The sequence below is a fragment of the Euprymna scolopes genome, chromosome 9, assembly GCF_053919585.1.
Source record: "Euprymna scolopes isolate OS-2025 chromosome 9, ASM5391958v1, whole genome shotgun sequence".
Taxonomy (NCBI): domain Eukaryota; kingdom Metazoa; phylum Mollusca; class Cephalopoda; order Sepiida; family Sepiolidae; genus Euprymna; species Euprymna scolopes.
Genome location: NC_136490.1, coordinates 135967471 through 135993412, shown reverse-complemented (window position 1 = coordinate 135993412; position 25942 = coordinate 135967471). Strand labels below are relative to the sequence as shown.

The 25942-nt window shown below is 34.0% G+C and overlaps 1 protein-coding gene across 2 annotated transcripts in view; it reads right to left on the bottom strand.

Moving 5' to 3' along the window:
• Positions 1-25942, bottom strand: part of LOC145284856 (ras-related protein Rab-2) — a 175913-nt gene that overhangs the window by 29212 nt on the left and 120759 nt on the right. For both annotated transcript variants that reach the window (XM_080133854.1, XM_080133853.1), the window contains exon 3: positions 12179-12246. In XM_080133854.1, coding sequence (XP_079989980.1) covers positions 12179-12246 — 68 coding nt within the window. The remainder of the gene's footprint in view (positions 1-12178; positions 12247-25942) is intronic.

The following is a 25942-nucleotide window of genomic DNA, read 5'->3' as shown; positions in this document are numbered from 1 at the left end:
GGTTTTTTAATATAGATCCACAGAATATTGTGATAAGTGTTTCACTGTGAACAGGTATGGTATAATAAATTATGGGGTTTATCTATTTTATTTTTACTTTCATCATATTTTGCTTTGGTTTTGATACCCTCAAATTCATCCCAAATTTAAACCCTTTTCATAACCTATCATACTTTCATAAATCAGAGTCCATTTTGTGTAGGCTGTTTTTGAACCCAGTCAACGACAGGTACTTTTGCTAGTATATATATATATATATATATATATATATATATATATATATGTATATATAAATAATTGATGGGATGATTCCAGTACCCCTGCCCGATTCGGATACAATTACTGATTCCGTACTAAATTACTGATTCCTATTCTTTATCAATCTAAATATTTAACTAAAAAAAATCATTGTCTTGATTACTCAAATGTGCATATATTTTCTCAAACGTAAAACACGTATGTGTGTGGTGAGAGTGATCTACAGATTTTAGTTTTACTGGAAGTTTAAATCAATAAATATTTATTATATTATTATTACTATCAACAGTGGAAGATGTTTTCAAAAGCAAAATCAAATAAAAGATAATTCAAAGCATCATTCTTGGCATCGGAATATAGGAAAATTTTTCTGATTCCGATACACCAAAATGTTCTGATTTTTTCAATTTTCGATTAATTGTCCCAACACACACACACATTTTCTTTTTAATAAAGAAATACATTTATTAAAACAAATTCAATATTTCAAATTATAACATTCTTCATCAGGAAAATCCAGGTTTCATATAATGTATTTTCTCATACAAATTATCAATATATATATATATATATATATATATATATATGTATAAAAAAGAATACGAAAAGTATAAAAGCTTATAACTTTTCTTTATTCATTTTCAATTGGTGACATGCAGGAATACAAAATAATATTATGAAAAAAAAATGCTTTTCTATTCCCCTTTTCCCCGTACATGCTCATACTTTCACCGATGAAGACTGAAGGATCGGTTGAAAATTATGTACTTATAAAAAAATTCTTTAAATTTTTTTTTCATAATATTTTGTATTCCTGCACGTCACCAATTGAAAACGAATAAAGAAAAGTTATAAGCTTTTATACTTTTCGTATTCTTTTTTATACATTTCCATATATATATATATATATATATATATATATATATATATATATATATAACTAATGATGTAAAGAGGGTGAGAAATATTACAGGGGAAGAAGAAGAACCGGAAAAAGAAACTTATTTTACCTAGTTATCTCACCAAGATCTAATATACTTGAATCAAATTTACAAAATTACTTAAAATTGAAGTCAGCTAAAAACGTTACATAGATTTATGCAATCTGATTTATCTCTCGAGTGGGGGGGGGGGGACTCCAATTGTACACTATTGTTCGGGCTGAAGCCAAATCTCAGAAATAAAATGGTTTGGTTTGTCTGTTTAACAAAACCCCTTTTTGGTTATTCAATGCCAAAGCATAGTACCTATTATAAATGATTAAACAAAAGTTTAATTAACAATACAGAATGTGTTGTTTACATTTAACCATTGATGAGTTTCAATTCAACCAACATATTTTGGATAATTTTGCAAGGTTTCATAAAATGTAGGTACATTTAATATACAAAAGGCATCACTTGTGACAAAAAAATGGTAAATTTAAAAGGACAGAAACAGAAAATGTATAGCTACCATATTCAAAGTAATACGTTTCTGTTAATTATATTATTGCGTTCTAGAATCAGAAAGTATACATGATTAGGAATAAAAAAAAATGGTATCTATGAAGATTATTTTTTGGTGTAAGGTGGTGGTGACATTAAATCTGTGTGAGAGAAAAAGTTACTGACTTTCACTATGTATGATTATTTTATGAGAATTAAGAGTCTTGGAAAAGAATTCTATATATCAACCGTGTTTACAGAGCTATATCTTATGTAAATATGAAAAATTGACTTCTATAGATTAACCAAATATTTATTGAAATAAAAAATAAAAACCAAAACAAATTGGTAAAAATCTTATTAAAAAATATAAGATGACTAACTTTATCACATAAAAATGAATGCACACTCAAAAACTTTAAATGTTGAATGGAATTTACAAGAAACTGTTCATTATTTATCAAATAACTTTTACAATTTTCATGTTTAACATGCAAAACAGACTTTAAACAGAATAAGAATTTTTTTTTTTCATGGTTTCAATTTAGTTTTTTTTTTTTTTTCATTTGCCTTTTTCTAATCTTTGCTCCATTTCATAAGTTTGTTTTTGTTTAAATTTATTTTTTCTAACAGCATCACAAATAGGATTTCAATTTAGACTCATCTAGTTTCACTTCTCATAATTTCCATATCTTTATCAAAAATCACTTTACATTTTAACACAACGTAAAACCTCAAACACTATAAAAGATCTTAAGCAATATTGATCCTGTTTAGTACCAGGTGGGTGACCAATTTGGGATTTCTAAGCACTGTATGTAAAAAGACGTAGACACTTGCCTGCAAAAAAACCTTATGTCGTCATCTCTCCTAACAGGGATATGCATGTGACTGGAAATAGTTTGTGAAGTTCATAATCCAATGAAACTTCCTCCTTTAGACGAAATCGGTTAAACCCACCTAGGGTTAGTGCTGTAGTTAATTTTTTTTTTTTTTTTTTTTCATTTCCCATGTACATTAAAAAAATCCAGGATAGAAAGATATCACCGATTTCTACGGCATCTTCAGGGAACTGAATTTGGGCTTCATAACTGAAACCGACAACATTTATATCTCAGAATCCAACCTCTGATCCACATGCTAAATGAGGATAAGGGGAAGTATAGCGAGTCTTGAACTTAATATTTTTAATGTTCTTTTCTCCAATCCCTCTGCCTGGCAATAATGTTCATTTGATAAACTTTAGGTAAATACAGCCAGTTTATATGAATGTATACAATTTTCTGTTATAAATCTTTTATGTAGCGGTTGTTTCGTACTGCAAGCTATCATACCAATTAAAAAGGTAGAGAAATACAGATATTAGAAATAAACTCAAATTTGGAAACAAAAAAATGGATAAATGTGGTTTGGACATATTTCCCAGCTGCCAGACTCCGGCTATGTAAAGAAAACAATGATTTCATTAAATAAAAATCCAGATGACCATCAGAGGTGTGCTGACCATTAAAAGTTGATACTGGTGTGCTAGTCCTAACTACTAAAATACTGACCCAAGCCCATCAGTGATATAATTTTGTTTTCAAGCATGTAGCAAAGCTCTCTGGAGTATGCATAAAAATCAAAGAAAATAGATTTCAAATATTTCTCTAGTGATAGATAGAAATAAGAGCCAACCACTTCACATTTTTGTGTAATGTACAAAAGATAATTTTTCATAGATACATTTGTACATCAAGCCGTTATAACAAACATAAATAAAAGGTGGATTTGTTCATTCTATTGTGTTCTACAAGAAAAAAAGATATCTTACTAAATGCATGAATGAGAAATCAAATAAGATTATTGATCTTTTTTATAACAGTATTCTTAAATCCTGTGGTGCTTCAAATCGTTTCATTTGTTATGGCTGCAAGTTGGTCATGCAGTCAACTGAAATTTACAACATTGCAGCAGTCGATCTCAACACCGCTTATAAAAGTCAATCAAAATTTTGCTCATTACAAAAATTTCCAGGTTATCTTGTTTTACAGATATCAAATTGTAACAGATTCAAGTTGTTTCTTTATATTATTACTCGCAGGCTGCCTGGCGTAATATATTTTAATTAATACAGAAACCAAGACATATGAATGCAAGCATGGTTTTTTCTAAACAGCTCACTTCTTGTAAGAAAAAAAAAAAAAAAAATACTTGAAGTGAGATCGTAACCAAAACCTACAGACAGCGAGTCAAATGCAATAATCATTAGACTAGCCTGACATGATCTTTTAAAAGATCTTTCCAACCTACTTATTCTTAACATAAAGAAGCTGTCATGTTTCACAGCCGTGCATGCGCATTCATGTAACAGTTGACAAAGATAAAAATCTGATGATTCCCAAGTACGAATTCTTCAATTTTGACCCCCTTAGCAGCCCTTTTTTGTGGATGAAAACTGATTAAAAAGTTTCTCAGATGTCTGAATATCCTATATACAAAATTTCAAGTCTGTAGATCAAATATTTGTTGAGTATATTAGGTTGAGATGTGTCCTCACACACACACACACACACACACACACACACACACACACACACACACACACACACACACACACACACACACTTATAGATTAATCTTTGAAATAAAGACACTTTCACAAACACCATCTATGTAAGCTTACATACATGCTGAGAGCATAGATGACAAAAGAGGAAGCTGCAACTTGCTAGTGGGTTGTGCAATGAGACTTATGACAGCAAAATGTTTTTCCGTTCTTTATGAATGCTTTCAAATGGGTATAGTAATTATATATATATATATATTTGAAGCAGATTTACAGATATGCAATGTTGAACCTGATCATCACTTAAATAAGTAACTGTTATTTAGGAGGTCACAATATTAAGGTGCAAGAATCCTGGTGTTCACCGCAAGCGATTAAATTACACGTGTGCTCTCTGCTCGACAGCAGAAATGTCTGGCTTACATAGTGCCAGACAAATCCATACTATCATGGATATAGGGCTGTTAACAACCTCAGAACACTCCACCGCTGAAGATTTATTTCCCTGAAATAGTTTTTCTTTCTCGGGTGTATCTTCAAGTGGTCTGTCAGTTTCCTTGCTGTGTTTTGGTACTAGTTTGAGGGCATTCCAGGTCAAATGCGTCATACAGTAGGTCCAACGTCTCTTCTGGCGAAGTTTCACTTAACTCGTTCGAAGTTTGTTTGTGTATCTGGTTCAAGTGTTTCTTATGTGTTGAATGTGGTCTTTCCACCATGTAGATCATACGGCTGATCCTGTTCTTGACTTCTCCTAGAAAGTATTATCTTTGTGCATCTGGAAGAATATTTTTTTCTCCCAGCATGTGATTTTTCTTGGGAACAGTTGTCTTTGTGGGTTTTATCTGTTCTGGCAATAGTTTGTCAAAGACTGGCTGTATTTTTCTCACAGATATCACTTTCGTCGGAGACATTTGGGATGCTGTAATCTTGGTAGGCATTATGCGTTGCAATGCTTTTTCAAACGTAGTGTCCTTTGCCTTCTTCACAAAGCCCTGTTTAAAGTGTCCACAAATCTTGAAGCCTGTTTGACCTGAGGTGGTACGTCACAGTTGTGATGTGGTCCACTTGGAAGTTCTCTATGAACTCTTTAAAGTCATTGGATGTAAACTGAGTGCCATTATCCGACACTAAACAGTCGACCACTCCAAACAGTGCGAATAACTCAGAGTTTTTACAGTGAAGTCAGTAATTGAGCTTTTCCACCTAAAGACTTTAGGCCACAGAGAAACTGAGGTAGTACTGTCCATCAAGTGGTTCCACAGGGTCACGTCTATCCGTGACCATGGGTAGTCAGTTTTGGGCCATGGGCTAAATTAAATTGGTGGCACTTTAGCAGCTAGTTCACATCTCCCGCATGCGTTCACCTTTTCTTCAATATCCTTATCCATGATTTTCCAGTACATGTATGAACACATTAAACTTTTCATTCTGGTGGCGCCAGCGTGTCCTGTGTGAAAATCCTTAAAGATTTTCTGGGTAGGTGGGTCGCTGGAACAACTACTCTTTCCCTATATAATAATACCTGGTCGCATGTTCAGAAAAAACCTTTACTACTTGTTCAGTCTGCAATTTTTTCTTGGTTTCTCTTATACAATCATCACTTTCAGCTTCTTTTCTTATATCATCCAGAGTAACAGGAAGTTACTTCAGTGTTGCATAGAATCGAACAATAATCTCTCTCTGATCGTAGTGATACGATCATTGAGTCTTCAAGTAGTTCACCATTCCTTGGTATTAGCCAGGATAGCCTGTCTTTGTCCTAACTTCTTTGATGGAAAGAACTTCATATGAAAGTCTAAATTTAGTAGGATTATTCCCCATCTTTGGAGCCCGTTTGCCGTATGGGTAAGCAACCCTTTCTTCAAGCCAAAGATAGATCAGTGGCTTGTGGTCCATTTGAAATGTATTCCATGGAGAAAGCTAAAATCTTGTTACCATGAAAATGCTTAAATTCTTTATCTTGGAATAATTCCTTTCTGCAGGTAGTAGGGTTCTCGACACGTGTGCTATCAGTTTCAGAGAACCGTTGGGCATTTTATGCTGGATACACATGCCAATTCCATATGCGCTCGTGTCACTTGCGACGATGTCTAAATCTGAGTTGTAACAGGTCAGGAAAAGTTCTGATGTGAGCACCTCTTTTAGCTTTTCGAACGTCATCTTGCATTCCGTGGTCCAGTTCCAAACCTTGGTCTTCCTAAGTAGTTCATTTAAAGGTGTGCACAATGTGTGCATATTAGGAATGAAGGCTTGATAGTAATTAACTAAGCCTAAAAAACTTTGCAGTGTTATGTTGTGTGGCTCAAACATATTTTTTATTGCTATAGTCCTTTCTGAATTTGGCTATCTACCACTCCTGTCTATTATCTGCCCTAGGTATTTTATTTGGTAGAGGAAAAATTCACATTTGGTGTCTTTAAGTGTAAAGCCGTACTTGTTTATCTTTTCGAACACCTGAAAAACGTGTTTTCTATGTTGTTCTATAAATTTGCATTTCATTAGAAAATCGTCCAAGTATCTTATGGAAAAATCAAAGCTGCTCAACATCGTGTCGATTATCTGTTGAAAGATAGCTGGTGCGACTGATCCCAAAAGCTAACCTATTGAACTTAGATAGTCCCTTGTGAGTGATAATGCACAAAAGTTTTGAGATTTCTTCCTCAACGGGAACATGTAAGTACGTTTCGCTTAGATCTATTTTTGAGAATATTTTCCCTCCATTTAGTTTTGTAAAAATTTCCTTGCAGCTGGGTAGCGAGTAATGACGATCCTTAAGTACTGCATTCAACTTGGTCGAGAAGTCTGCACAGACTACGAATTTCTGCATTGACGAGTCTGTCCAGTTCTATGTCAATCTTTTGTATAGACTGAAATGGTAAGCTGCATTTCTTTCTGAAGATTGGGGGTGGCATTGTTTTGTAACTTGAACTTTGTCTCCATTTTTGTACAGTGACCTAGTTTGTCAAATGAGTTCAAAATTTTTTAATCCAGTCTGACCCAAAAAGGTTAATGTTTTTTAATCCAAACATCTTGAGATTCAGTGTTTTTTTCCCCTGTCAACATTATGTTATACTGGTAACCTCACCTTCAAATCTTATTCTTTTTCTAGTTATTGAACGAGCAACTTTCTTGGTTCTCATCTTCAGTTTTAATTTTGCACCAAATATGGTTTATGATGGATCAGTATGGGCAATCCTTCTGCCACTGGAGTTCTCTACATCCTTGGCATGGGTAATGGGGCAACTTCGGCTTCTTTTGGGATTTTTCCAGAGGGTTAAGTTAGGTTTTCACTTGACTGTTTGGAGAGTAAGATTTTTTGTTACTTCATACCTTTCTAATGTGTGCTACACCTGCCTCTTCTATATTTTTGGAGTCTTGCTTCTCAGAGATGATTCTTTGACATTCCTCAGCCAATTGTTGAAGGGTTATATTTGTTTCTTTTCCAATCTGGTTACTGCCCGGCGTCAGAGTTCAGCATCCTTGGTTGACATTAAATCTTGAATAAAAATCAGGACCTTAAAGTTGCCGGCTGTCAATGAGGATAATCCGAAGTCGTCACAACTGAAGCAAATGTGGTGTAATCTTGATCTTTGTGGGCCAGGTTGATGCATCTCCATTTTATTGAATAAGCTGATTTTTGGACAGTATAATTCCATCAAAGATTTCACTGGCTCATTGAAGGACAATTCGCTTATCTGTTTTGAGATGATGTAGTCCACGAACTTATATTCTGCAGCTCCAAATTTTTGTAAGAAAAGACATCTTTATCTGCTCGCTCCATGATTCAATCCTGAATAAGTCACCAAATCTGCAAAAACAGGCTTCAAAAGTCCACTCCGCTTCAGGATGATAGTGAAAGTTTTCTAATGCTTACCAGATCAGTTTGGGAAAAAAACATTTTGGTCCGACTCGTTGCTGTATTTCTTCACTATTACTTTAGTAATTTCAATTTTTTCTTTGCCTGTGTCTGTATTTTTTCATTAAATTACCTTATTTCCTCTTCTCTTTCCACATCTTTCTCTTTTTGTTTCTGTAATTCCAAAGTCCGAGTCTTCTGTAAATGTATCATTTCAACTAGTTGCCTTGAAAGCTCTTCCATTTTGAAAAATAAATAGACTCACAAGACAAATCTGGGTCTAAGAAATGATAAACAGAAAAACTGCAACTTTACGGAGAAAATATGCCAAATTAATATTCATAAAGAAAAAAAAAATGAACAGTTACGTACATGCGGTTCTAACAGAAAAAATGTTCAATTTTCCATAGAGGACAAAAAATAAACTGAAAATTTATTTTAACTAAAAAAAAAAAAAAAAAAAAAAAAAACCCACAAAACAAAACAAAAACCTGAAGAATTTTGAATAAAACGAATTGAAATCCCTTTTCATAGCAAAAATCCAGTCAAGTATTCATGTTGTCCTGAATTCTCATAATGGAGTGAATGCAATTTCGATCCTTCGTAAAATTGATACTTTATTTTTTTCTTTTCTTGTTTTACTGAGTAAAAGAAAATCATGCGGACTATCAGAAATTTTTAGGTTACAGTAGTAAATTTTTTTTTTTTCAAATATATACTGTAATATGAAAATGGCTTCTTGCAAAGAGGAAAAATTAAAATATTTGCATAAGGAAAAGTTAGCCAGCCTGCAAGAAAAAGCTAGTTTCTTTTTTTTTTTTTTGTGTTTAAAACCAAAAAATGTTTACTTTCACAAACCATCCAAAAATAAAAGCTTTTAAATAAAGAAAAAAAATTCTAGGACAATAAAATGTCTGCTTTCAAATTTGAAAACTTTGCATGACATGCACAAACCAAAAGTTAGAAATTAATTAGGTAAGTTCTTTAGCAATAGACAGCATTGTAGATTGTTTTTCTACTCCTGGCTTTTCGAAAATTAAACTTTTCCGAGGTGACGTCATTTTTTGTCTTTACTTTTTCAAAGAAGGTAGAAAAATACAAGTTTGTTGAACAGAAGTTGGTTGTTTATCCAAAGGAGATCCTTCTGGGTCCTTTTTCGAATCCATACGCCGACAATGTTGTGATACTGTTTAGGCGGTCACAATATTAAAGTGAAAGAGTCCTGGTGTTCACTGCGAGTGGTTAAACTACGCGTGTGCTCTCTGCTCAACGGCAGAAATGTCTGGCTTATATAGTTCCAAATGAATCCATACTATCATGGATATAGGGGTGTTAACTACCCCAGAACAGTAACCATTTGAGAATTTCAGCTTAGATATGTGAAAGGGGCTCCTAGTTATCTTGCAAACCAAAGGCCAATTATCGACCAATACTTAAATGGACAATCTTTCATTTTGTTTGCCATGGTCTGTGCCAACAAGACAATGACTGGTGATGACCGATAGATTTCAAATTTCAGATTGTTATATAAACTTGGCAAATATGTATTTAATGGCAGATAATTCATACAATAAAGAAGAGGTAATTGCAATTTTAGTAACAGAAAGTGAAAATCTTAAGATGTGTCCATTGATGAAAATGATACTTGCACAATTTTTTTTTTTTTTGTTTAAAGAGATGCGTGGACACATTAAAAAAATCATTTGCAGATCAAAATAGGCTAAAATTTATATTAAAGTGATCTATTTTTCCTCTGTTTATACACTTTCAATCGGAAACTAAGTGAATACTTCAACAAATCTTCTGCACTCATCACTTGCAGCACTTCCTAAAGCATATTACACAAAACTATGCATACATTTCATCTATGTTTAAAAATTATTACATTTAATTCAAAGCGATTCATTTACATATTCACATACAGAAGATAGTAAATGATTTCACCCTCTATACATTAAGTTCTCTCACACTATTCATGTCATCGAGTTAATATTTTAACATGTATATTTTTACTAGGGATGGGACGATTCCAATATTTTTCCAATTCCGATACAATTACAGATTCCGTATAAAGTTCCCAGATTCCGATTATTTATAAATTTCTAAATATTTAACTATAAAGTTGTTATTTCTCATGATTACTGTAAAAACATGTTAAATGTGCAGATATTTTCTCAAACAAAGATACACTTATGCTGGGATGATCTATCTATTTTAGTTTTACTAATATTTTAAAATCAATAAATTTTTATTATTTTAATCTTACTATCAGCGGTAGAAGATTTTTCTTTAAAGAAAATCTAATAAAAAGCTAATTAAAAGAATCGTTTTTGGCATTGGAAAACAGGCACAAATTTTTCTGATTCCGATGCCCCAAAAAGTTTGGATTTTTTTTCAATTCTCGATTAATCATCCCAACACTAATTATTACACAATCGTTATTTTTTTATTTTTTATTTTTTTACAAGGTGATCACCACTTATCAAGGCCCGGAAGCCACTCATGGATAATGGTTATTGTAAGTACAGTACGTTAGTGTGGATATTTTAGAGTGTCTACTTAAGGGGGCGGTTCATCAGGAATTTGTTAATGTTGGACTTGAAAACATTCAAGTTGTAGTCAGGAGGGAAGCAGGCAGATGGAACAGAGTTCCACAGGCGTGCAGTTCTAAGAAAGAAGCTTTGTTCATGGAATGTACGTTTTGATTTAGGCATAGATAAAGAGTGGGGAAAGTTTTTGACAGTGGATTCAGCTAGACGGGTGTTTTTTGTAAAAGATTGACGAGGGGGGACCAGAGATTGGAGTTCAGACGAGCACCTGCCATGGAAATAACGATAAAACAAAGATAGGCTTGCAACGTCTCTTCTGTGGGAGAGAGGCTGCAGGAAAGAGAAAAGGGCATCCCCCACTTTCCTTTGCATCCTCCACCTACTTCATAACAATACAAGACATTAAAAACCAACAATACGCACTCTTCAATTCAAATAGAATTCTACTTGGAAACATTGTTTATCATTGCTATCCGTTTCATTTTGGCCTAATGTAGTAAACAGGCCAATATCGATAAAGTATACATGTTCTTATTGTTTTAATGTTGCCTCCTCTTCATCCTCCTGTCTCTAGAGACAATGGATATGATCTGTTATTAGGATTTGCTTTCAATATGTAAAAAGTAAAAATATTTCTGCTTATTTCCAAAAATTTATTTTTTGTTAGAGATAGCATTTTGGATAGTAGAATGAATTTTACTTTTTAAAAAAATGTATACATTCAAGAGAACTTCAAATCTAACCCCCCCCCTTCCAATAGTCTAAAATTTTACATTGTGATTGTTTGTATGATTTTAATAGAATTAAGTCACAACCCTTTAAATTCAATGTTTATTTTTTTTCCCCCTTAAACTACAAGATTTCTGCATTTCTAAATTTGATATATGCATGTTTAAAATTTCTTTATAAAATGACCAGTTAGTACAAAGCTCAAGAAATAATGGAATTTTTTTACCCTTATTTCCTGAGCTTTACATAACTTTAAAACACACAAACTAACTTCCTCCCCATTCCCTGGAATCTTTTCACCCATGACAGATTGTTAGTGATCATCCTTTGATCACTCAAAAGTTGACTCAAGATATCCATTAGAGATAAAATGGAAAACTGTCTCCATTCAAAGAAGCTAATCAGCATCACTTTTTTTTTTTTTTTTTTTTAAACAAAAACCAGGCTCAACATGACTCCCATTTAATGAAATACTTATTTTTTCAAACAAAGAAACCATTTTGGGTGATTGGATTCCAATATTTGCTGTCCCTGTAATCTATGGTAAAGTACCACCTACAATGTCTGCCATTCATGTTCATCACCAAAACATGCCGTGCATGTTTACATACTAATAAAGATACATCTAGAAGTTAATTGGAAAAAAAATAAAAATAAATACATAAAAATCCAAGTTTATGTGGGATCATAGGGATGTTCACATCTAATTTCCAAGATAATAGAAAGAATTATAAAAAACTTTTATAGAATTCATAAACCTAATTAAAAAATATTTTTAACAAAATTTAAAAGCACTTTATCTTTTACTTACAGTATCCCAAATCTGTAATTTTATTTGTTTGCCATCAATTGTAATCATTCGAGCTCCAAATTCGACTCCTGAAAAATAAAAAGAAAAGAATAAATAAAAGAATAAAGTGTTATTTGTTATATATTGGCTTCATAATTGCAAAAATAGTTAAAGACATTTTTATTTGTACAATTGGTTATAAAAGAACCTCTGAAACCCCTTTAAAAGCATATCTAAGATGAGAGAACAGATAAGATGCCCACTTAAATCTGATCACAGAAATATTTTTAAGACTGGTTTCACTTCAAATAAAACAATGCAACAGACCATGTGTTTCAATTGAAAATCTTGAATAGCGTATGTTGTAACACTAGTTTGCAGAAATTGATTCTCACTTTAATAGAGGAAGATGGAAACTGGAATCCTCCACCACATATGCTCCCCCCCCCAACCCCAAATGGCAGTACTACTGGAGACTTTCACTATTTTTATCCTTTTGTGTCCTATATATAAATCATTAAATGTGATATATAAACAATTGCTGGCTTAACAATCACAATTTCCTCGCAGCTTTAAAGATTTCCAAATATATTTATTAGCTAGAAAAGTTAAAATTCAAAAAGATTATACTCTTTCATGTAAATCAGAGATACAGAATGCTGAACAATGAAAATTCCAATAAGTAGATTGAATATATTCATGTAACAGGTCACATGACAAATTCAAAATTAAAAAAAAAAAACAAAGGGAAAATGCTGTTTAACCAATAGAAATCTCTCATCTAATTAAACCACACTTTTGTGAGCCTACTAGAGGATATAAAAGAAACCAGAAAACTTGTGTAGAAAGAAAGTATCTGCTTTCACATGAGGACATCATTGTAAACCACTCTAGTTCTAGTGAGATTGTTTATCACAGGTGACGCATAAGCCATTCCTTCTTTAACCCCTTCCCCACCAATACACAAAATCTTCCCTTCTACATGGCAACACCTAAAAACACTTTATCAGCTGACAAAGAACAGTTAGGTTTCATACAACACACACTTAACTGTTATAAATTTCATTGAATAAATTATGGATTTTCGTTTTCATAAAAACAGTGTTCCTTTTATTATGGGCTTTTATTTTACATTCTAAAAGGTATGAACCAGAGAGAAACATAGCAACATTTAATATTACAGCCATGAGTATTTAGTAAATATACAAGATGGAACGATAAAATCATCATCCTAGAAAAGACAACAGGATTCCATTTCCGTTTGATGACAATGGAAATTCTTTTTTTTTTTGTTGCGGACCATCTACTAGTTGGCCAGTTGTGTACAAATCCAAGAGTGATAGGAGCCTTCTATCATGTCTGAAAGTAACACAATGTTCAATGAGTAAGATCGGAGATGCACCGCTGTACAACTCATGCTTTCTACCAATCCAAGTTATGAGACCAGCACCATTGCAAGCACATTGAAAATGCAAATCCAGACAGTTCAACACTTGAGGGCACAGTTCAATGAAGTTTCTGGCCACAGTTATGGTCTTTGTGTGGTTTCAAGCTAGGGACACATCATGCCACCTCACATCTTTGAAGTCGGTTTGAAACTCAACACCCAAGTGTACCTGGATGTGCAATCAGGTGGCCGCTGGCAAACCCTGGGTGTGGCAACAGAACTAGATGCTGGCCCACAAGTTCAAAGATCCAGGCTTGGCTTCAGGAGTGCTACGACTTTGTACCCTTCTCTCACTGCCACTCCCCTCCCTGAACCAGCTGGACTACTTTGTTTGGTCATATGTCGAGAACATCACCAACATGACCTCCCATAACACCAAAGCCAGCCTGATCATCACCATTTGCTGAATATTCACCAAGCTTGTGAAAAAACATGCTCCCAGTTCTGGACTCTTCTCGAGGTGGTGACTGAGGCTGAAGGTGACTACATGTAATAGATGTCAGCTCTACTATATAAAAAAAATCGATTCAGGTAACTTGATCAATAAAAGTTTTAAAATAAAGCTGTAGTGTTTTTTTTCTTTAGGGCGACAAATTTATGGTTCCATCCTGTACAATCGCAAAAGATTCTGTGTTTTCACCTCAGTGATAGAATGAATTTGGCAAAAGTTTATTACATTTGGAGAAATTGTCAGAATTGATTTTCTATTTGGCCTATTCAGTATCAATCTCTTCATAGTAATTACCCAGAATAAGTTACTATATGTACAGTAAAACCCTGGAACATGGCATTAATCCGTTCCAGGGTTGGGATTGTAAAGTGAAATCACCATATAGCAGGGCCTAATCAAAATGTTATACAATACATATTAAAAATTAACAAAATACACTACAGTATATAATACACATGTATATAATCAAATAACATAACACTGCAAGGTGAGGCAAATACTGTAACCAATGGCCAGAAAAGCATCGTATTCTACATCGTAACCTGAAAAAACTGTATCCCGGGGTTCTACTGTATTATATTTTAAATGTATTTGGATGCCGACCATGAAGTTTTGCTCATTACAGATCCTAATGTTAGCTAATATAAATGTTAGTAGAATTAAGATGGAACACGCGCCTAAAATCTTTTTTTTTTTTTTTTTTTTTTTAAAGAGTTTACATGAAGAACAATATTAATAGACTATCAGATAAAATTTGATGTAAATAAGTATGTAGAAATCAGGATAGCCATCTCTCTTTCTCTCTCATATATATATCTCGTTTTGTTTGACTAAAGATAAAACTTGGAAGTTCTATTTTAAAAGGGAAAGTACTGTGAGCACTGAATTTTTTTTGTACAAAATGTTTTACACCTTTAAAAGGACTAAGCTTAACCTTTCATTGTATGCCTAAAAGCATATAATGCCATCAAAATTGTAAAATTTGACTAATTTGCATATTGTAATGGCAGCCATCTTTATAATGCAGTCGACTGTTTTCTTATGGAAAATTATTTTCCTGTACACATATTTAATTGCTGAATTTATTGTGTATATTTGTGCTGTTGCATCTTATATTGAAAAGAAAACCAATACGCATGTAATATCATTTGCTGTTAGAAATGGCAAACTTGTTTCAGTTTTGTAACAGCTGTGTTATGTAGATAAAACATGAATTTATAACAATGTCCAGAGAACTGGTGGGATGGCTTTGTATCATACTTAGTTTTCAGACACATACAATGTGGTGTAATGAGAAACAAGAGACTATTCACCTGTACTTATTGACCTAGAACTAGCCGGGCAATTAATTTAAATAAAAACGATTAGTTTTAAAATGTTCAGAGCATATATTAAAAAAAAAAAAAAAAAAAAAGTCACAGGGATATGAAAAGTTTAAAAGCAATTGGTTTTTGTCAAGACAGCAAGATATGTACATCTTTCTTTACACAGTTCTAATAACAAATATCCAGCTCCATTAAGAAAAAGTATGCATGCTTTATAAAAAAAAAAAAAAAAGTTATGCTTAGGGAGCCTAATAAGAGGGATGGTGACAAATTTATATACAATTACTAGCCGTACCTGGCTACATGTTGCTGTAGCTCAGTTTGTGTAAATGGACCCCCCACCAAAAAACAGACAAAATTCATTTTTTTTTTTTTTAATAAGAAAGTAGTGTAGCAAACCTTTTTTTTCATTATAGAAAAATATCCATAAGACAGATAATAGTTAGAGTCAGAGAGAGAGGAGAGTTGAGAACAATATATACAGAGAGGAAATAAAAATTGCTGTAGATAGTGTTAATGCTATAAAATGTTTTTTTTTCAGCATAAGAAATGTATAAAGCGAGAGAGTAGCTAAAAATTGTTATAGATAATGTTGACGCCGTGAAATAATTTTTTTTTCAGCATAAAAAGAAATGTACAGAACGAGCGAGCAAGAGAGGAAATAAGATCTGTTGCAGATAATGTTGATGCCGTGAAATGTTTGTTTTTTTTCTTTGGCATTGCCATGTAAATTTTTTTTTTTTTTTTTTTAGACAAATTCATAATTAAAGACTACTCTAACTTAACATCTAATTTTTTTTTAGAAGTGAAGAGAGAGAGAGAGAGAGAGAGAGAGACAGACAGACAGACAGACAGACAGACAGATAGGAGAAAAACGGAACTCACACCCTTAACGGTGTAGATATTGTTGATGCCATAAAATGTAAGAAAATGAATGCAGCAATTTACTCAGAGGGCAAAAGTAGGTATCATTGTGATGCCATATTTAAATAGTACATTAGCATTTGTTTAGCATGCGAATACCGTTAATCTGGAATATAGGAATGGTCAGAGCTCAGCCAATCAGAACGAGCAGAATTAGTTTGGGGAAGACTTTATTTTTTTGAATTGGAAAAGGGAAAGGTTATGTTATGTCTGAGTTTATGATCCAGTTATGAATGGTGCAAGCACAATATATGTAGGTGTATATTTCCTCCCAGTGTTGATTGGGGGGAGGACGGTAGGAGGACTTGATATTTAGACGGAAAAATAGGAACTTCCTCTAAAGATGGCTGCAATTGCAATTGAGAGGGTATTGCTCCTAGGATGAAATGTAGCATTTTATTATAACAACTAAATGTTTCTAAAATGTTATTCTAAAGCTACATAAGATAGTGGCTAATAGTCTAGACATAATAAATTTGTATGTGGCATCTGTTGTTGCAAACCTATGATACTTTGGTTTAGAGTGGAATTTCTGCAATCAAAATATTACATATGGAGATTACCTAAATGTACTACCCCCACCCACTCCAAACAAACTTCAAGTCTATTTAAACAATGGTAGCTTTTTAAATTTTACTAAATTAACTACTTGCATGCCAAGATAAAATAACTCTGGATGCCTACAAAAACTGCATCACTTCAACCGAAGTGTGCTATGAACAAGTTAACCAATCATTTTAACATTTTTTGTTGGGGGATGAAGAAAAAAAAAAAAAAAAAAATGGGATGAAGACTATAAATCTTGTTTATTAAACCATCAACTTATTCTGAAAGAGTCTTAGCTTAGGTGTGGTTTCAAATTTCTAAAAGAATATGAATTTGTCCTGAAGTCGTTATATTGTGCAACAAGTCGCATATTCTGTCCAATGATTCCTGAAAATTATACACTAAAAGCATATTATAGCCCAACAGGCAGGAAGGGTTCTAACTGACCTCTTACAAAACACAAGGAACCAGGGTTATGAGCCTCACTTATAACATGGTCAAATCCTGACCTGTCAAGCACTGACGTTGGCCAAGTACAGAGTTCTTAACACCAAATATGACCTTTGTGACACATCCACACTGTATTAACCTTTTGATTGGGGTCACAAGTTCATTCAGTGGTCAGTTCCAATTATCAAACATTTCTACAGCTGTAAATAATCCAACATTTGTGCATTGTGCCACTCATTATAAAAAGGTCTTCATCCAATTGGTTGATGTGGCATCACTGCTGTCAAGATGAATGTTTTCTACGTGGCGATGTTTTGCCTGTCATATATAAGAGAGCAAGAAAAACGTTGCAAATAATCATTCCAAAACAGAAGAGAACAAAACAATTTTTTCTCTGTAGTATATGTGTCAAAATATTTTCTGCTCCCCAAAAGAATGAGGACCCGCTCCCCCCCAAAAAACACACACAGCAAATGTCGCTCACGCTTTTTCTCTCTTCACTCTTAAACGATTTACACCAGTAACTTATGTCTTATGAGAGAGAGAGAGAGAGAGAGAGAGAGAGAGAGAGGGTAATCAATTCTTAATGAATTACAGCTATATTTTATAGCTTAGTTCTTTCCATTTTTCATGACCAAAATGAATGGAATAGGTTTTCCTTGATTTACTTTGTAATATCAATTCCTCTGCCTGTCTATGAGAATTCTCGTAGTCAGAATTTATGAGTTTTTCAGTTATAGGTTGTCTTTTGTCCTTTGGGTTGCTATTTTCTAGGATGTTCTGCGCATCTTCAGAAGTCTTGATCTCTTTGGTTTTTCATCCTTATGACCGGTCTGCTCACTAGTCTTGTGCCACTCAATTTGATTAACCACTAAGGAGGCTATCCTATCAGCAGGTGCAAAGTACTGGAGCTACTGTATTGCCATTTGATGAATGGATTCTGGACCATGCAGTAGTCTCTGGTGGGGCCTCTCGATGCCATACTAGTGAGTAATTGTTACGGCTTTACCTTATGTGCTACAAAAAAAAAAAAAAAAAATTTCCTGTCCTTTTCTCTTTTACTTTACCTCTCTATCCTGCTCTAACCAAGTATGCAGACTTGTTCCACAAATCCCAAAACCTCAACATGAAATATCTCCAGAAAAATAAAAAACACAAACAAACCTAGAACCCCATCCGCCAATGTAGACCCCTACTACTATGTCTCCTCCTCCAACATCAAGGGTCTACGTTCCAAAGGTTGAAACACAATTACAGGAGACGAAACTGGACATATTCTTTCTAAGTGAAACTGGCATAGGGCCGATCACTTCCCTAGACAAATTCATAATTAAAGGCTACTCTAACTTAACATCTAAATCTGACCCCAAGATCGCCATGGGCATGGAATATGTGCCTACATTAAAGATGGCTTCTCATGTGGCAGGGATATCTCCAGAGAAGACCCTAATTTACCTTATATGAGCTTTCGGGTTGCACTTGCTTACACCACTGCATTTATATTTGTCCTCTATCGCCCCCACAACAGCGGAGTTACTATCTTTAAGAGTATATCTGAGAAAATAGACCACATCCTGTCTGCACATCCCTTGGTTAACATTCACATTTGTGGTGACTTCAATGTCCATAACGTGGAATGGCTGACCAACTCAAATAAGACAAATGAAGGGAGGTTCTGTCATGATTTTGCCATTACCTATAACCTCACTCAGATTGTTCGCGAGCCCACCCATGTGCCCGATACTACCGGTCAGTATGCAAGCCTTCTAGACCTTTTTCTCTCAACTTCCCCTGAGCTATGTTCATGTTCCGTTCTATCTCCTCTAGTATGCTCCGACCACTATTGTATCAGTTAAGATAAAAATGAAATGTAATAAGTCCTCAGACGTACCTCTTCACCGTACTGTATACCAATACTCTATAGCTGACTGGGATAGCTTCCGTACATTCATATCTGATCTACCTCTGCATTCCATGTTTAAAAACGATGCGTCTTCTATAGTATCAGACCTGACCGAATGGTTTATTGTAGGCATAGACCGATTCATACCATCCAAAAAAATTCCAACAAAAACCTAATAGCCAGCCATGGTTCTCCCCCCAATGTGCTGCTGCACAGAAATCACCTTTTCCATAGCTACTAACGTAATAGATGTACTGAGACTAAAGCTGCTATCAGGACTGCCACCAACTACTGTAAAAGAGTAATAAAACATGCAAAAGAGCTATATGCTCAGTCTGTTAAATCCAAAGTAGTTGATCATCAGTTGGTTCCCACCAGTTTTGGCAAATAACAAATAGGATCCTGAACAGAAGCGTGCGTTCTATCCCAACCATTATCAATGGACCAGAGGTCATCTCGTCAGCATCAGACAAGGCCAAACTACTTGCCAAGAACTTTGTAGCAAATTCTACCCTATGCGATGAAGTTCAACTCCCCGTATTTCCTCCTATAACACACATGCTAGGTAAAATACAAATATTTATACGTGAGGTCACCAAGCTAATTAAGAACCTTGCTTCCAGTAAAGCAACTGGCCCTGACAGCATCCCAATTATAGTGTTAAAAATGCTTCAACCAGAACTTGCCCCCATACTTACAAAACTGCTTAAGCATTGCCTTAAGAAGTGCTTTCTGGAAAACCTCATCAGTATGTCCTGCATTTAAGAGTTCAGGTGATAAGTCATCTCCCTCTCAGTACAGACCAATAAGTCTCCTGTGTGTCATGAGTAAATTGCTGGAATCCATATTAAATAAAGAAGTAGTCAACCACCTCAGCAGAAATAACCTTAGCGACATACAATATGATTTCCGTTCTGCTAGATCTACAGCAGCTGTGCTAACGGTTATATGTCATAGGATTAGCAAATCTCGACAAAGGCTTCCTTTCTAGGGCAATTACTCGACATACCAAAGGCCTTCGATAAGGTATGGCATAAAGGCCTACTTCACAAGATTTCCAGCTATGGTATAACTGGAAATGTTTTCTCAATAATTAAATCATTTCTCTGATAGGCTCATAAGAGTAGTGGTTGATGGACAAAATCAGAGGCCCACAGTATTAATGCTGGAGTCCCTCAGGGGGTCCATCCTGGGTCCAACTCTCTTCCTGATCTACATCAATGATCACTCAAAATACATAAATCATTCATTGACATCTATGCTGATGACACGATCATCTATGGCAACACATCAAAGGCCGTAAATGACAAAGTTCTCTCTGATTCTCTCTCCTCTGATCTCGAGCGCGTGATACAGTGGGGTAAGACGTGGCAGGTTACTTTTAATGCATCTAAAACCAAGCTTCTATCTTTACATCATCAACGCTCTGATCCCCATCTGGCATCAATTGGAATGGATAGCTCTTGTCTAGGGGAGGCCCTATGTTTTGACAAGCTTCTGAGCTTGACCGTTACTCCCGATATGAAATGGAACACGTACATCAAGTCTGTTGCCAAAGTCGCTGGAAAAATAGTGGGATCCTTCTACCGCTCCAGAAGATATCTCACTACTGATGCAATTCTCTATCTATATAAAAGCCAAGTACGTCCAAGGATGGAATACTGCTGCCACATCTGGGCAGGAGCTGCTAAAAAAAAAAAACAAAACAAAAAAAAAACCCAGCCTATCCTGCCTTGATAGAGTACAAAATAGACTTTGTGGTTTAGTGCGGAATGCCCTTTTCTCTTCCCTGCAACCTCTCTCCTACAGAAGAGACGTTGCGAGCCTATCTTTGTTTTATCGTTATTTCCATGGCAGGTGCTCATTCAAACTCCGATCCCCCCCCCCCCCGCCAATCTTTCACGATAAACACCCGTCTAGCTGAAACCACTGTCAATAATTTTCCCCACTCTTTATCTATGTCTAAATCAAAACGTAGATCCCATGAACAAAGCTTCTTTCTTAGAACTGCACGCCTGTGGAACTCTCTACCGCTTGCCTGTTTCCCTCCTGACTTCAACATGATGTCTTCAAGTCCAACATAAACAAATTCCTGATGAACTGCCCCCTTAAGTAATGACACTATAAAATCTACAATACTAATGAATACTGCAACACTATCTCATCGATTACTGTACACAAAATAACCCTTATCCCCAAGTGGCTTCTGGGCTTTGATAATGGTGACCTCCATGTAAAGAAAAAAAAAAAAAAAGTAATATTTGGAAGAAGTAGTCATTGCTGCGAGAACTCAGCTGGATTAAGTCAATTGTGATATGACAATTGAACTAACAAGCTAACAAGGCAGGTGCATATCAAGTGACACAAAAACAATGCCTAAGTGACAAGATGGAGAATAATTTAGTTAAGATTGACAAAAAACAAAGTAAAATGGATTTATCAATGGGTTTAGTAGATTACTAGTTTTGCAAGAAGCAAATCTGATTATTATTCCAATGACCTCTATCACTTTTTTTTTTTTTTTTTTTTTTTTTTTAATTCTTAAATCACTCTAAAGAAAGCATACTGCCACTTGAATACTGCCACTTGCACCTAAAGGACTACGATTGGAGATCATGTCTACAAGAGTACTATGAAGGGAGTTGAGTAGCAAGAGGTCTTAACATTACATTTAAATTTCAACATGTTGGTACAGTCAAGGAAGCTAGAAAGAGTGAGGGAATTCCAAAGTCTAGCAGTTTGAGGGAAGAAACTATTAGAATAGAAAGAAGGCTTTCTGGTACTTAGGTACCTCGACAGTGAAGGAATGGGATCTTGTTGCTTGTCAGGTTAGTCAAGGGTATTTACACCGAGGGGAACAAATGCTATAAGTTCAGAGCATATTCCATTAAAGTACCTGTAAAACAAACACAGTGATGTAACATTGTAGCTACGGAACAGAGGTTGGATCTTGGTTGATAGTGCAGGACTTAGAATGGAAACTTTTAGATTCTGTCATCCGTATTAAATAAAATTATTCAAAATTACAAGTTTAATAACATTGTTCAATTAAAAAAAAAAAAAAAAAAAAATGAAATTGAAATTAAAGATTTTACAGTTTAGTTGAGAGATTAATAAATCTATTTTCTGCGTGTGTGTGTTTTTTTGTTTGTTTGTTCTGAAATTAACTCAGCATAGATATTAATTTGTAATTTGTCTTTGAAATTAAAAAAAAAATATGGGAGGGTGAACAATGACAGGAAAAAGGAAATTATCTGAAACTTTCTTTTAAAACGTACATTATGTCAAAGTTAAAATGAATAATAAAACAATTTTGCTACAGTGGGAAAATAGATTGTTTTTATTCAATTGTTAGTCAATTAGATAGTTTTAACATTTAAGAACAAAGATGAGGGTGGAGACTGCATTTTATTTTATTTTTAATTTATTTTTTTATTAAACCATCGACTTATCCTGAAAATGTTATACAAGGTGTGATCTCAAATTTCTAAAAAGAAATATGAATTCATCCTATATTTGAAGTGATCATATTGTAAATAAGTCATTGGGTAACCCACACTAAAGGATCTTATAATAGAAGAACCAAAGTCTTATTTGTCTAAAGAGAACAAACCTTAAAAAAATTTTACATAAACATTTAAATGTTGCTACATATTCACGAGTATGTTTCAGTCAACCAGTTACAAGTAACTAGAGATCTCTTCAGGCGATACTGCTTATACAAACTACTTTTGTATAAGCAGTATCGCCTGAAGAGGTCTAGTTACTTGTAACTGGTTGTGAATATGTAGCTACATTAGAATGCCTATGTAAAACAAATAAAAAGTATATTTTGTGCTACTTTGGTATAGAGCACTCCCATATGAACCTAAATAAAATTAAAAAAAAATAAAATTCACTAGTTACTTCTGGAAAATATTAACCTTGAATTTATATATAATTAAACTTATAAATTTCAAAATGATATTTTTTTCAACTTCCAATTCAAAGTATTTCAATTATTTTGCAAATTCTCTAAACTCACTATCTTTATTTGACAAATAGGATAACACTTATGAAAACTTATGACCATAATCTTAGTTCACTATGCAAAGTTTTATTTTAGGGCAACTCCATTATTTTATGGCAAAACAAAATGTAAATTACAGAGGACACAATTATCTATGTCTAATCACCTCTCTCCCAAGCTGTGAAAGAAATATTTGTAATTAATAGAAAAATATAATACTTTGAATAAAAATACAGAAACCCCAAAATATTGCTATCAAATTCTATATTTGTGCAACCTGTCATATCACAGATAGCCAAAAGTTTCTTTTAATGATTACATATATCAGTGAATTCAAGATAACAGGAAAAATAAAAAACCATGATTATACAAAAAAAAATTTTTTTTTTAATTACTTAGCATTGGGCAAAATGTAATGCATCTTCAAAGTCATTTCTTAAACTGATAAAAGTATTACACCATTTTTAACACTGACCCTGTTATTTCTGGTGGCAGATAATATTTCAGTGAGGTATATACAACTAAATATAATAACTACCACTGAGTACTACGATATTGTCCCACTGACTACCACACACTCATTAACCCTTATCCTCGAGTGGCCTCTGGGCCTTGATAAGTGGGTAACTTTTGTAAAAAAAAAAAAAAAAAAAAAAAAAAAAAAAAAAAAAAAAAAGTTAAGACTGTTTTTCAGTTTATTGGAAAAAGTGAAATCTCAATTGACAGCAGTCAAAGAAAAGTTTAAATTTATTGTAACTTGATTAAAAATATAAGCTAATGTCAACCAAAGGATATGTAAAAACACCCTATTTGTTTTAATGCAAAGGAAATAGGAAGTACTAAAAATAAGATTGAATATTTAAAATACCAAGTCAGCACTTATTGGGCTTACTATTTTCATCTTAGTTATATACATTTTGATTATTGTAACATCCGACCTTCTTCAGGTGTAGCTTTCAAAACTTTGCTAAGTGGTTAAGTGTTAACATTCAGTTATAAATAAAATAATACATAACTGGCTGACAGAATGAGAAAAAGTTACTCCACTTAGTTAAATTATAGGTTAAATTCAAAATTCTATCCAGGTTGCAAAGATCAATAATATGCACCTGAAAATCTGGTTTGATTGGCCAAAACATTATGAATATAAGAACCAAGATGAAAATAGTAGCCCGAATAATCCAAATAATTATCAATCCTCATCTCAAATTCTGAAAAAGAAAAATGCTTTAACAGCGATGTGTGTGCGCGCGCGTGTGTGTGTGAGAAAGAAAATGAGGCTATGGATAACATGGATAATTTTGAATTAATAGTCAGTACTAATATTGAATTAGGTATTATAGCTGGCCAATTTACCAATTATCAGCAAAAGCAGTTCCACGTTCTACTTTGTGAAGAGAACAGCACAAACGATTGAAAAAAAAAAAAAAAAAAAAAAAAAAAAAAAAATGAATTACTTTTGCAAATGAAAAGTGAATTATGCAACCAAACATGAGACAATCCTACTTTTTAAAGGTTACAAAAAAAAAAAAAAAATAAAATAAAATAAAAAAAAAAACAATTTAATTATATCAGTTTTGCAGCTAAATTATCATTAGCAAATATAACAATATCTAAATAAATTCTTTAAATATAGGATAACAGTCAAGTCATTTAACAATATGGAAGAATGTAGTTGATAGAACAGTTTAAAATTAAAAGTCAGAATCAAAGGAAAACTAAAGGTTTCAGTAAATTTATTGAAAACCATCAATTCAAGTAACTTGACTATGGTAGAGCTAACATCTATTCACTGTAGCCTCCTTCAGCCTCAATCACTAACTCAATATGGATCTACAGTAAGGAGCATGCCTTTTCTTTAAGTGCCAGAAGGAATTTAGCAAATACTTGGATAGTGGCGAGCAGGCTGGCTTTGGTGTTGTGGGAGGTCATGTTGGTGATGTTCTTGACATATGACCAAACCAAATAGTCCAGCTGGTTTAGGTCGGTGGAGGAAGGGGGCCAGTGAAAGAAGGATACAAAGTTGTAGCACTCCTTCTGAAGCCAAGCTTCGGGCTCTTTGGACTTGTGGGCTGGCACCTAGTCCTGCTACCACACCCAGGGTCTGCCAGTGGCCACCTGATTGTACCAGGGGATTACCACACTTTTCAAGCATATCCAGGTACACTTTGGTGTTGACTTTCAAACCGACTTTGAAGATGTGAGGTGGCAATGATGTGGCTCTCATTTGAAACCACACCAAACTGTTTTCATCATCCAGCAGTACATTTTGAGGGTACTGGCAATGGTCCTGTTGTCATAACTTGGATCGACAGAGAGCATGAGTTGTAAAGTGGTGCATCTCCGATCTCTTGTTGAACATTGTGTCACTTTCAGGCATAATAGAAGGCTCCTAGCGCTCTTGGGACTTGTACACAATTAGCCAACTAGTAAATAGTCTGCAATAAAAAAGAAAACCGGTTTTCATCAAACGGAAATGTCTTTTCTAGGGAAACAATTTTATCGTTTCACTCTGTAGAAAACTTTCCTTCTAAGATCTTTTATTCAATGTATAGCTGAGTTTAAGTATGAGTTGCCTTCAATAAGTTTCCAGGTTTTTTTCATATTAGCACTTTTACTGATAGTACACACATGAAATTCTAGTTCCCTTTGAAGTAATCACCTCCAGCTGCAATGCACTTGTTATACTGTATCAAAAATTTCAGGAAGGCCCCATAGAAGTCCTCTTGT